Source organism: Erithacus rubecula (assembly GCF_903797595.1).
Source record: "Erithacus rubecula genome assembly, chromosome: 4".
Classification (NCBI taxonomy): domain Eukaryota; kingdom Metazoa; phylum Chordata; class Aves; order Passeriformes; family Muscicapidae; genus Erithacus; species Erithacus rubecula.
The window spans coordinates 20108850-20122192 of record NC_136686.1 but is presented as its reverse complement, the minus strand read 5'-3'; the positions used below and the strand labels follow the sequence as shown (position 1 = coordinate 20122192).

General features: G+C 37.4%; 1 protein-coding gene across 1 annotated transcript in view; it reads left to right on the top strand.

Moving 5' to 3' along the window:
• Positions 1-9099, top strand: part of KCNC2 (potassium voltage-gated channel subfamily C member 2) — a 96535-nt gene extending 87436 nt beyond the window's left edge. The window contains 2 exon segments of the mRNA XM_079303634.1: positions 2371-2538; positions 6024-9099. Coding sequence (XP_079159760.1) covers positions 2371-2538; positions 6024-6160 — 305 coding nt within the window. The 3' untranslated portion in view covers positions 6161-9099.
• Positions 9100-13343: the final 4244 nt, after the last annotated feature.

Sequence of the window (13343 nt, the reverse complement as noted above, 5' to 3'; positions counted from 1 at the left end):
CTGGAAATGCATGTCCTCTGAAAACACTTTATAGACCAGTATGTTTGGTAGGGGTCAGAAAGCAGCCAGTCTTTCTGCCAGGAGAAGATGTAGCTCCCACCCTTCTCCCCTCCAACATTTGCGTGTGTCAGTCTCATAGAGGACAAAATAGGTATAGTGATGTTCCCAAACCTCTATGTAGCTGGTCTATACAGTTTTGCTTGCTCTGTTGAGAATGCTTTCCTGCTGATGATATCAACCTTTTCTTTTGCCTGTTGTTTGTTGCGTTGTATGGATGTTTCTTGTTTTTCTGCATGACTGTGACTATTTGAGCAGCCACCGTGTCCCACCCTGTTGGACTCCATGGTGTTTTGCCTCAGTGTCTGTCTCTTGTGTCAGCTTTGCCTGTGCCACATCGTGGCCTGTTAAGCAAGATCCTACAAAGAAGCAGTCATTTAAAAGGAGCAGGTGCTTTACATCCAAAGCCCAGCACTCAAAGGAAATAGGAAGAAATTTTCTTTCTTGTTTTCTTTCCATTTGGCATTCTGCTTCCCTGGCTAAAAGAATCTCCTTCATCTGTGTTAGATGAGACATTGCATGATATTTACTATTCATTAAATTATACTAGCATAGCTGATGTAAATCTTGTCAAGAAAAAAGAAAATGACAGCCCTTAGCACCATCATCACTATTACAGTTGATTTTTGTGATTTCTATTACCTTATTTGTTAGAGTTCTAAATGATGAATAAGGAGTATTTGGTGCTTTACTCAGTGAAATTGCAAATCAGATGACAGCCTCAGTTCCTCCAAGCCACTGCTCCATATCCCAAATCTGTTGCAATTAAAGAGAAAATTTTACCTCTCAGTATAATTAAATAGTTTAGCAGCAAGATTTTAAAAATTTGTTTCTTAAAAGTATTTATTCCTAAACCAAACACAATCTGTTTTAAAAGCTCATATATCAGTCAAGAGACTCCATCTGTAAAGCTACTAAAGAGAAATAAGAGCAAAACCACTCAGAACTGGTGTAATTCAGTAATTGAAATACAGTTTTTAAAAAGAAGAGTCTGGAGAGTTGGCCTCTGAACAATATCCTTCTTGGGTCTCTTTCTCTGTTACTGAAAAACATTTTTATTCAAAGAAGCTCGGTTTCAGTCTCCGAGTTACTGTTCACAAAGTTAACAGTTTTTTGAACATCCTAAATATATTTAAAAGGATGGAAACACTTGAAAAGTCTCTGGCTGGCAGTAAAATATAGTTCGTTTTTCAGTGCTCAAACTGATACTCATTTTGAGATAACATCTTTAAAGTGTTAATGATAACAGCTTTTTCATGCCATCAGGTCCTACCAAAGGTATCATGACTGGAGAAGGCTCAGTGTGATCACTATGTCTCTTACTAAGAGACACCTTTTTTTTGGTGTCTACAGCTTTATTTACAAGAGAAGTTAGAGAGAAAGCAGAATTGCAAGAAGGAGCCATTTTAAAGTGTTATCTTTATTTTCAGTAGTGCCACCGCTCACATCATGCACTGTAGCTTTATTTCTGGTAGAGAATGTTATTAGAGTCACTATGAATTATGTGCAAAACTTCAAGGCTGAATTCTGCCCTTTGCATTCCCAGTTCAGGAAAAAAAACATGCTCAGGTTTAAATGCAAAGGTAAAGCTGAAGTTATGTGCTGTACTGAGAAGAGATTTTTTTTTTCTTGAAGTGTGGCCTGAATTTGAAATTGTAGATAATTTTAAAAGAGAATCCTTTGAGAGTGACAAATCAGGAGAGGTACAAGTTTTGCTGTTTGACAAAATAAAGTACAGAGACCAAGACAGCCTTTAATGTTGGGTACTTAGGATGAGAAGCAGTGCAAATGTAATAAATATGGAAATGAAAGCTAAGTGTGTTATTAAATAGTGTATAGTGCCAAATGTTGAAAATACAGCCCTTCTGGGTGAGGGCTTGTCTTTAAAACATTAAACAATATATTCTAGACAAAATTGCCTAACACTGTTTAGCAAAAACTATTGGCAAAATAGTAAATAAGTGTTTGAAATATCCAAGGCTGACTGTATTCTCTGACAAGTTACAGTCCAGAGTAGGTGACTAACTGAGCCTTGGTTTGATTATTTCTTAGTTCATGTTAGTTTGATCTAATTTTAACAAATTTTAGAGGAAGAACAGGGAATTCAAAAGATCATTTGTTCTTGAAAAAAAGCTTATATCTCTTGCCGTTTTGTACTGATTAATGATGAATTGCAATCTTGTTTTCTTCTAATGATTTACTTTATATCTACTTTTTGAGTGATGGGAATATCTGGCATTCAGCGTAAGCTCTTTGTGATGTCTCATTTCCTCATTCATTATTGTCTGTAAATGGGCATGGTGCTTTAACCAGTGTTATCAGGTGAAGACAGTGCAGGAAGTGAGCAGCCACTCTCACCTGGTGAAAGGCTCCCTCCCATCAGACGTTCTAGTACAAGAGACAAAAACAGAAGAGGGGGAACATGTTTCCTACTGACAACAGGTGATTACACGTGTGCTACTGATGGAGGGATCAGGAAAGGTATGGACTTCTTTCATTAGATCATAAAAGGTTACTCAGCAATGTGCTTGTGAAAAACAATCTTAGAGTGAAATGATGTGCACAGAGGAAAGACTGTACTCACAATGTATCTTTTTTTCTTTACTCCCAGTCATTCTTTTCCTTTTAGCAACACTCATCCCCTTTAGTCTTCAAAAAATGTGCTTGATGTTGGACCCTCATTTCACTTGTGCTTTCATATGTCTGTAATCTCTAATGGAAAAGCCTGCAATTCCAACATTGCTCATTCAACCACTCATCACTCAATATAACTTGTCATTCTAAAAGATAAATTAATCACGTTATAACTGTAGTCTGCTCTTAATAACTTAATAAAATTTGCAGCTGAATACACTTTAAAGGTTAACATGTCAGAAGTAAGCAACATTTTTGTTCTGAACACAAAAAAGCTTATCCTAAGATGATATTTAGATTTCTTTCAAATAAAATTTTGACCTTATAATGCCAAAATATTTATTTTTTTCCTTGGTAAGACACCACTGATACTAAAATATGACTGTCTACCCCAGCCATAATTCAGCTATGTAGTAAAGCAGTGCTTCACCTTGTAAGGTGTTAAAAATCCCTTTCTAAGCATTTAGTCTCTTCAAATCTGATTCTCTCCTGGTCAGTAAGGATTGCCCAAGTGGAGTTTGCAAAGCTGTTTTGTACTTGTATCTCCCACATGGCTGACTGATTGTTTCTACCCCTGCAGCCACATCTGGCTGTGGCTGCAAACCTAACTTCAGGACATAGTCCTAAGAATAGCAGGTCAGTGGTAGTCTTCCCATTTCTTGGCAAATTGAATTTTTCTGAAATTGTATCATTCTGACAGATTTTGCATTCCTGGGTGCTGAAGTGTAGTTGCTCACCTGAGTCCATCCATGTGTATGGCATTTTCAATTTATGAACTCCTATAGATAATGCTTAGTTTAAATGAAAAATCATTGCAAGCATGTTTTTGCACACATTTACTACATTTTCCACTGAGCATATATTTCACTGTCTTCTCAAGAGCTAGGATTATTTAAAATATCTCTAATGGTAAGAATCGAGGAGGTAGATTGCCATGGCATCATGCATGATCAGGTTTTTGAGTTCACTCAGCAAGTTATGACAGCAGCCATGACTAGAGCAGGTCAGAAATAATAAAAGAAATTGCCTATCAGCTACTAAAGCATATTTTTATAACAGTAAAACTTATTTTATCCTGGATCGTTTTAATTTGTAAATCTAGATTTAAAATAAACTGGTTTTGTAGTTTTTACTAGAAAACTGGAGCTTGATTTCAGAATGGACAGTTTTTTGATGAGAAATGTGCTCTTTGTCTGGCTCTGATGATAATCTTAGTTGAGGCTGAAATGTTTTAACCACTGGCTTTGGAGTATTTCACACAGAGTAGGGAAGTTAGCCCATAAGCAGAAAATACCTTCAAGTAATATACAAATGGGTTTGAATGCTTGAATGCCATTCACACATCAAGTCTACTAGTTTCACATTTTATTTTTTTCCCTTTCTTTCTTTCTTTTGAATTTTTCCTTGGTTGTGTTCAATTGTTGTTTATTCTGAGCTTTTTTTTTGCATCTCCATCTCCAAGATTGTTCTGATTCAGAGCTGATCCACTAAAATACCTAAAAAGTACTAATTTTGGATCATTCTTCACTCACTATTCATCTTGTATATCTGGTTTTCATTTTTTAGGAGTTTCTATTTTATTTATAATCTTTACCATCTTCCTCTATCAGTTCTTTCCTTTTATAACTAGAACAGTAGCAACAAAATAATCTTAAAAATTACTTTTCTAGTTTCTATGTAAAAAAGCTACCTGATTATTTTGATTTTTTAATAAGCTTTATATTTACAAGGAGTTTAAATATATACACTAGTATTGTGCTTCTCTTTAATTCCCTTTTCCAACATTATTCTTTCTAGTCTGTGTAAATACTGATAGAAACTCAGAAACTGAAGGTTGTTTCAGAAATGTTATCAGAATTCTGTGTAGTATCACAGTCTAGCCTGCCCTTGCCATCTGGAGAGAACATTGCACAATGTTTTAGCAGACATGAGGTTACATATTTGTTTTAAGTATAATTTTGCAGCATGCAGATTTGAGAAGGTAAGAAATATGTTAATTGTTGTAAGGGGAGAGCCTAAGGTATGATTTTTCTGTTGTCTGTTACCTAGAGATCTGGAATTTGAGCTGATAACCACTTTAGTCAGAGAAAAAAAGTTCTCTGACATTCCACATGGTTTAACTTTATGGTGTTAGTATTTTAAAGTTTCTGCGGGAAAAAGTCTCATTATTTCCCTGAAGCAATTTAGACTTGAACATCTTAACCTGACAGATGCTTAAATGCTTACTTTTCTTTGAGGAAATAAGTAGTGCCACTGAAATCAGTGAGACTTTTCATGTTTGCACTGAAGCATATACCCAGGTACTTCACAAATAAGGTCCTGCCTGTCTTAATCTTTGGTGTATTTCCTTTCTGATATCTTCAGGCCAATGAGCAGATCCTTTTCTTGACAAATGGGGTTATTTAGCAGCTGCTGAAAATAGTTGCATATTAAGATAGTGAAGCAGTGACTAGCAACGTTTTTCAGTTTTACAGCATAACCTCTACAAAGTGAAAAAAAATCCACAGTACAAAAAGTAGGTAGCTAGAACTCAGTGTATGTGAACAGAAATGTCTGCAAGTGCAATGTTCCCTTCAAATTGTGAAGCATTATGTGGTTGCCTCATTTAGTGATTAATTATTTTCTACTTGCTTATATGGATTAATAACATTGATTTTGTTCAAATCATCTGGAAAAGAAGCACAAATTCAATGTTTAAGTTTGCCATTCAGAAGGAATTTACAATTACATCAAACTCTGCTGTCTCACTAGACTTTAAAATTAGAAGCAAAGCCTAAGGGTTAATTTTTTTGAAGATAAAGCTTCTCATATTATCATTCAGTCCTCTGCAAAACTGATTTACACATATTGTATAAAATCAATCTGGTTTCTGGTTTATTTATTTTAAATAAAAAAAATGTATTTTATTAGAAATTGAATTTAGCAGAGATGATGTAATTCTAACAGTTTCTATAATCTGTCTTAATGGGTTTTTAATTATGCTTAGCCAGATAGCTCAGTCACCCTGGTGGGATCCTTTATCTTGCTCTCTCTGCAACCCTGCTGAAGCCCACTGGGTGATATTGAGTGCAAGATGGGATGTGGAAGAGCAGGTCAGACCTCTTGTGTGGTGGTCTGTTTAATTTTTTGGGGAAAAAATAGATGCATTAATTTGTAAATAATTTTATTTAATAACATCTTTTGGTAGTGATGTGTCTCAGCACTGAGTTCTTTTGCAGGCAGATTCCCTCTTGAGTCCCTGATAGCTCTTTGGATTACATTACATTGTACTGTTTGTCTCTGTCTAATTTTTGGCTGAATCCAACTGATGTCTGTGCATTTTCTCATACAAGGCTATGAAAAATCTCGAAGCTTAAACAACATAGCTGGCTTGACAGGCAATGCTCTGCGGCTGTCTCCAGTAACATCACCCTACAGCTCACCTTGTCCTCTAAGGCGCTCTCGGTCTCCCATCCCTTCCATCTTGTAAACCAGATGGCGTCAATCGGCTACATAGTATTAAATCAAATACTGTTCACCACATATTGGAAATAAATGTAGCATTAAGCGTAGGCTCCACAAATGCTGTCTGACTCCTGCATGATACAACTGTCAGCAGTAAGAAAAGCCACCTGGGTAGCTGAAGATTTTTGTCTTGGCTTTTAAAGATTACTTGAGGTAGCATTTCTCCTTTTATCTACTGTATTGTCCTACTTTCCTGTGGCAATAAAAGGACAGTTAGTGGATGCTGTTGTCCAGTATATTCAATAAATAAGCATATTTTCAGGGAGATTTACTTAAAATAATGTGCTTCCAAGTAATTACCAGTCACTCCATTGAACCTCCATTTCTTGTGACTCTAATCCATTCTGAGGATGTCTGCTCTGAAGGGTCTGCTCATTTGCATGGACCATCCTGTCTCCATCACCTGACAAGCAGTGTTGCCGATCGTGGAGACCACAGAGGGCTCTGGATGTGTGTTCTCACTTTGTTACCATCCTGCTGAAATGAAAGCACTGATAAACTGGTCTGCATGTGGGATTGTTTTTCTTTGTTTAACCTTTTCCTTTATTTTTATTTTTTTAACTATCTACTTGTTTATAAACGACTTTATTTTGTGATTAACTTATTTTGGTACTGGATTGCTGTATCAGAGTTCTGAATGTCTCCGGTTGTTTGCACACAGATAACTGCAAAGAGGTTGTCATTACTGGTTACACGCAAGCAGAAGCCAGATCTCTTTCTTAATGGCTTGGGGAAGGCACAAAACATGCAAGAAAGGTAAACGCCATCCAGACTTGCAATTTTAAGCTAGCAAGTGCTGCTTGGTACTGTAGTATTTTCTCTACTCCAGGGTTCTTCAACATTTTCAGAAGCTGAGTACCAAGTAAAATTGAAACAACTTTTGGGGGCTTTTTTTTTTTTGTTACCATTGTAAGAGGGTAGTAGTTCTCAAGTCGGGTTTTGACCAGCCTTATACCTCTGGCTCACGGGCTTCAAAAATTTCTTCAATGATTTTTGAGGTGCTTTGTCCTATATGTTGTTTGTCTGTCTGTTTTGCAACCTGTCTCCTTGTATTCTCCATCTGTCTCCATAAAGCACAGAGATACCATTAAAATGCCCCCCTCTTTTAAGTTGAACTAAGAACACTTTTTCTCCCTTTTTCTTTTTTTCATATGGACTGTACATCTGTGTATAGATAGAAATATGCATATTTTTCAAGTGCAGTTAGTATCATCTAGACTAACTCGTGTGCACTCCTAAGATTTTTTGGGCGGCTTTTCAGCACTGACCAGTTGCCTATTGCATCAATCTTCCTCCTAGCAACCAGCATTCATTACAATTTTGAAACTGTCTCTCCTCTAGTGGCTTTTTCATTCAATATTAACCTCTGTTTATGCAACAGGACAAATGCAATGGCAAATTTGAGGTTCTGGGCTGGTGAGGAAAAATTACCCTTAAACTGTAGAGCTTTAGAACTACACGGGGAAGACCATAATTACTAAAATCTTAAGTGATCCTTGAAATTGTTGAATAATACCTGACTGTCATGTTTTATTTTTTTGTTAGGAAAAGAAATTAAATTTATTGTTGACCGTGTAACATGTTCTGTATATAGCCAAGCCCAATAGCATGACCTGCATGTCAGAATTCTTGTACAATAATGTATTTATCAAAGCATACATTTCTGATATTTAGAGATGTACATTGATTTACTTTTGGTAAAATATTGTCAATAGAGAGATAATTGCAAACAGCTTTTAGCAAATGAATTAATATACTATCTGGTGCTGCTGTTATATTAACTACAGTGTTGTACAGAATTTATCATGGATTTTTGACTGCTGAAAAAGGGACAATGGAATTTAGCCATACCAAGGACTGTACTGGAAAGAGACTGCTGCTGCTGAATGGACCCTGATAAGCGACTCACACCTTGAGGAGGTCACTGAGACTTTGCGTGCGAAGCAGAGCTTGTTAAAGAAGATGAAAAATGCTCCTAATTACTGCTGCCAGAGGAAGGGGTGACTAGTCACTGTTGATGAGTCAGTGTAAATAAAACGTGTGTGCATGGAATATCAGTTTTTATCTATATCAAGGAAAGCTGAGTTCATGTCATCGTTGCTAAGGCTCCATGCAAAGACCCACACCCCTGTGTTTATTATTCCTGGTTCCTGCAGTGAGCTGTGCTGTGGATCATACAAAGACACGCTTAATAATGATAGTGATGTAAACTACATCTGTCTTGACTTCTGTCATACTAATGGCATATATTGCAAAAGTCACAAGTTTTAACAGAGTAGGTTTGCCTAAGTCCTTGCTTTCTCAGTTTGCCATGACCTAAATTGTTATGAATTCTAGTGTACATGCCAAGTCCTAAGTTTAATTTTCACTTTGATAACAAAAATGTGACTGCAGACAAACATCACTGACTTTGTTCACAGCACACAGTCTTCTTTCATTGTTACCTCAAACTATAAGTATTATCAGAAATAAAATTCTGGCAGCAAGAATATTTTGTGGGTTTGTTTTTTTTTTAAATTCAAAGTGTTGCAAACCCAACATCAATAAGTATAAAAATTGTATTAAAATTATATTCTACAAATGTATATTTTACATAAAATATATATTCTTTGATAAGTTATTTTCTGTGATTTTTGTGGTAAATGGATCTAGTCTATTCTATGTTTATGAGACATTGTAGTGCTACGATGTGATAATTATGTTCTCTCCATCCTATTCAGTGGGAAATTCTCCAGAATCTGTTTTGTCACCCTGGTGTCCTGATTGTAGGGACCTGTCCCAGTTGTGAAAATCTGTATCGTGGAACTTCTGTGAACATGTCAAGGTGCATGCACAATCCTGGTGGAAACCAGTGGAAATGTAATACCTGAATTGGAGAATAAAAGGCAAAAGACCTGGGGAGGAACTTGGAACATACCTTCTGAACTGGCTCATGAGCTTTCTTTAGCTTTCGGTCCCCTGCCTGCCACTGTCCCTCCCAGTTCTCAAACCAGCCTCCTGGAATGCAGGAGGAGCTAATCCAAAAGCTAGCATGAGCTGGCTTCTGAAACAATTGCCAATTTTTCAGCTTGTTAATGACCCTATGCCTCCTGTGGAAATTTTGGTCAGGCTGGGTGTTTGAAGTCTGATGGGAGTTTCGTTGCATCCTGGTGTGAAGTCAACCTAAAAAGGTGATTAATGGTTGCTTAAAACTTCTAATGCACTGCATTTGTGGCAATCAGAAAATACACAGGAGATTGTGTGAGAGAAGCAAGGTAGCTAGTACAGCTTTACAAATTGTCTGAGAGGCTGTAATACAGTATTTTGGCATATATGCTGTAACGTTAGAAAGGTTCCAGAAAGCAGGATCAGAAAACAGGTGTTCAGTTTTAGAAAATGTGTTACAGCGATATGTCAGGAAAGCTCAGTGCTGTTTGCCCCAGGGTTAAAAGTTGCCTGTACTGTGATTGTGAGCAGTACCCAAAGGAAGGTGTAGAGGTCAGCCAGCACAAGGCCCACAGCAGCTCCAGTTGCTCAGGTGATGTCTGCCCCAAGCCCCTAGAGGGAGGTGTCTGTTTTTCTTCAGTGCCACACAGGGACAGTGATGATCCCCAGATGGGATGCAGACAAGGGGGTGCATTTTGTTGGTCAAGATTGTAGAAAACACTGATGGCCAGATGGTGTCTGACATCTTCTGCTGTCTCTGGATGGTAAGGAGCCTGCATGGATCTCCACTGACACAGGACATTGAGTCCAGAATATCCTGGACTTGGTATTGTTTATCTGCTAGAGAGTCAAGCCCATGTTGAAATGCTTTCTTTTAAAACACACCTGGAGGACAAGCTGATGGTGAGTCTGGTAACTATCCATGTGTTTTGAAACTGCAACCCAACTCTGACTATTCTAAGAGGAAAAGGGTGACAGTCATCAGCCCCTTCCTGTTCCTCACCTGTTTCTGGGCCAGGAAGGGGTGAAAGAGCATTTTTATGAGGTGGGACACCAAGGTTTAACTTTCTCAGGTACCATGTAAAGATTGGACTGCACAGTCTCATTCACTTCAATTTTTTTGCCATCTTTTAAAGGGAAGTAGATGCAATGATCAGAAGCAAAGTTGCACCAGGAGAAAGGAGTCTTGGTGCAAGGAAGATGCTGTGTGGGTATTAAGGGGAATAAAAAACCCACCAAAAGGTGCTTGTGGCCGTCTCTTGGCTTGATTTAGGAGTTAAAAAACTTATTTAATCCTTGTGTAAGTATTACTTAAGGGTTAGAAGTCAAATCTAGAAAACAAGTCATGAATTTACAAGCAATGCATCTGCTAAGACAATTTAGGGGAAGCTGTTACTCGTTCACCTTTCAAAATTGTGAAGTCAAGATGTCAAAAATGAGCATCCTTTTGAAAGATGAACCAATACAACAGCAGGGTTTGTGCAGAGATCAAAAGCTGTGACATATTGTGGAGATGAGCAGATTATGGGATGTTTGGACTTTGAAGGCAGTTATTGTTCTTATGAGGCCTTATTCAGCACTGAGAAAATGTTGTTCCAGCAATTTTTGAGACGTTGCATCATGAGGTTTTATTGGTATGTACTGCAAACTAGTGCCAGAATTGCTAAGAAATGTGCAGCTAATGATAATTAATATAATCCTGTATGATCAGGGGGCTTTCTCATGTGTGAAAAAAATTGCTATTCATAAAAGTTCTCTTACAAAAGGTCTGGATTAAATTAAAGCTGCTAAAAGAGAAGGAAATTTAAGGAATCTGTTCAGATGGAGAGCTGAAAACTATAGGGGGAAGGGATCAATCTAACATAAGCAAACTTGCCAGCATATTTATGTGAAATATGAATTTTAAAAGTCATGAATGAATTAACTATATGAAAGAGAGCATTTTATCATTTGAAAAAATCATGCAGAAGTCAGATAAAGGAAATTGGAATGGAAAACTGCTATTAGGAAGAGAAAATTAATTTATTAATATGCTGTATTACAAGCAATGGCTTGAACAATTCCATAATACAGCCTTTGAATAGAGCTTTTGCACTGAGTGAGAAGAAATTGCAAAAAGGCAGAAAGGTTTCTATCAGGTCAAATTTATCAGAATTATTAATATTTTTATAATACATTATCTTCTGCTTGGGAATAAATTTTATTTATATAATTTCCAGAGCGAAAAGTTATTTTTGAAATGGTGGGTTTTAAAAGTCAAGATTTGGCTTGAGAGCAAATACTGAGCTGTTAGTGCTGGGTGTTGGGTACCTAGCTGGTGTGCCATTACCAGCATTTCTCTCCTGCTTTAGTGAATATACCTGGGACATGCTGAAATAGCAGAGGTGTCTGATTTCTAGCTCCAGAGGCAGGGATCTGTCAGATGCTGTCTCCATGGGAAGGCTGGGGTGCTCTCCAGCCAGGCATGAGAGGTGCAGAGCTCCTGGCAGAAGCATCCCAAGTTTGGTCTAGGTGTGGCTTCTCATTGCCTTCTGGCAAAACATGCATGGTTCCCCCACCCTCTGCAACCCCCTCCCCAAACCCCAGCCTTCTGTCACTTGCATTTTTTTATTACCAGCATGTTGATGAACAGATGACAAGTTTCAGATTCATGCTTCCACAGCTTCACATTCACAGATGGCAATATTCTAGCATATTTAAAAAAAAAAAAAGAAGTTGGAGGTGGACGCTTTTTGAAAATTTGGCACAAAAAATGTTATGCATTTCAGTTAACATCTCCTGTATTATTTGCAGGTGGAAAACTGGAGATCAGTTTAAACCCAGGGCAGAGCTTGGCTATTCTGAAACTTAGGATGTATTCCTTTTATGTTCTGCATCTGGTTAGAACGTTGCTGCACTTTGTTATCGCATGAGGCTCTCAGCTTTCTGCTCAAATGTGATTTTGAGATAAGATACTAGAGCAAGTCAGAGAGTACTATTTTAAACTGGAATTGGAACTGGCTTCCCAAGGAAGTGCTGGGATCACCATCCCTGGAGGTATTTAAAAGACATGTAGATGTGGCACTGGGGGATGTGGTGAACAAGGCAGGGCTGGGTTAACAGTTGGACTCAATGATCTTAGAGGTCTTTTGTAGTAATTCTGTGATTCTTATAAGATTGTAAACATGAATTGCACTGTGCAGAAAAAGAAATATTTAAGCTGAAAGGATGGCTGTAGCTTAACAACTCTTTGTTTTGCAGAATGGTATGGGCACCTTTTTAAAGCAGACAATTCTGTGTTGGCCTACTCAGAACAGTATTAGACTTGCATAAGACAATGAACTACCAAAAGAAGAAAATGGAAGTTTTTCTCCTTGACCTTAAGACAGCTTATTTGCAAAAGTGGCAAGATCAGGCTTCTTGAAGAAGTCTGGCCTTTTCAATGAAACAATGCAAAACTCCATCAATCTGAAGAATAGTAAACCGTAGCCACATTATCCTATTAAGCTGATCCTAAATATAGAATGGATTTTCAGTTCCTTACAGGGATTTCCTTGCTTGTGACTAAATACAGCACCAAGCTTTTAGGAAAATCTTACTTTCTCCATACCTTTGATTATTTTCTGGTACAATGAAGTTTGACAGTCTGAATGTCTTCAGATGATGCCATTGTTTAGAGGCAATTTTTACAATTTCTAGCATAAAAAATCCATTTTTTTCACAACTGGAACACTGGAAAGGGGGGTGGAGGGTGTACTGAACCACACGATTTTCTTGAATTCTTATGAAATCTGCCACGTGAATCTGTGACCACATAGAAATAAAAATACACAGCTTTCCCTATGTCAGTGTCATAACACTCAGTCTTACATTTCTGAAACTCAGTTTTGTTTGGAAATCACAGCAACAAAATTTTGTTAGTTAGTGCTGTTTATAACCTTTATAACTTAAATTTTGAGAACTATGCTTTAAATCTCTGAATAATGGAGCATTTAGAGATCTCATGAGCTTGAGGACTGTGCTCAGAGAAGAACACAAGTACAAATTTAATAGTTTCATCTGTAATTACTGAAGTGTTTCCTCAACATGGGATGTTATCTGAACCAGGTCCCAGTGTCAAATAACCTCATTAGCATGAATTTCAAAATTGTCCATGGCTTTCTTAAGCAAGACTAGGTCTTGGGAAGTAACTGGCTTATGGCATAGGCATTTCCAGGATGTTTATCACCAACATCACAGAATCA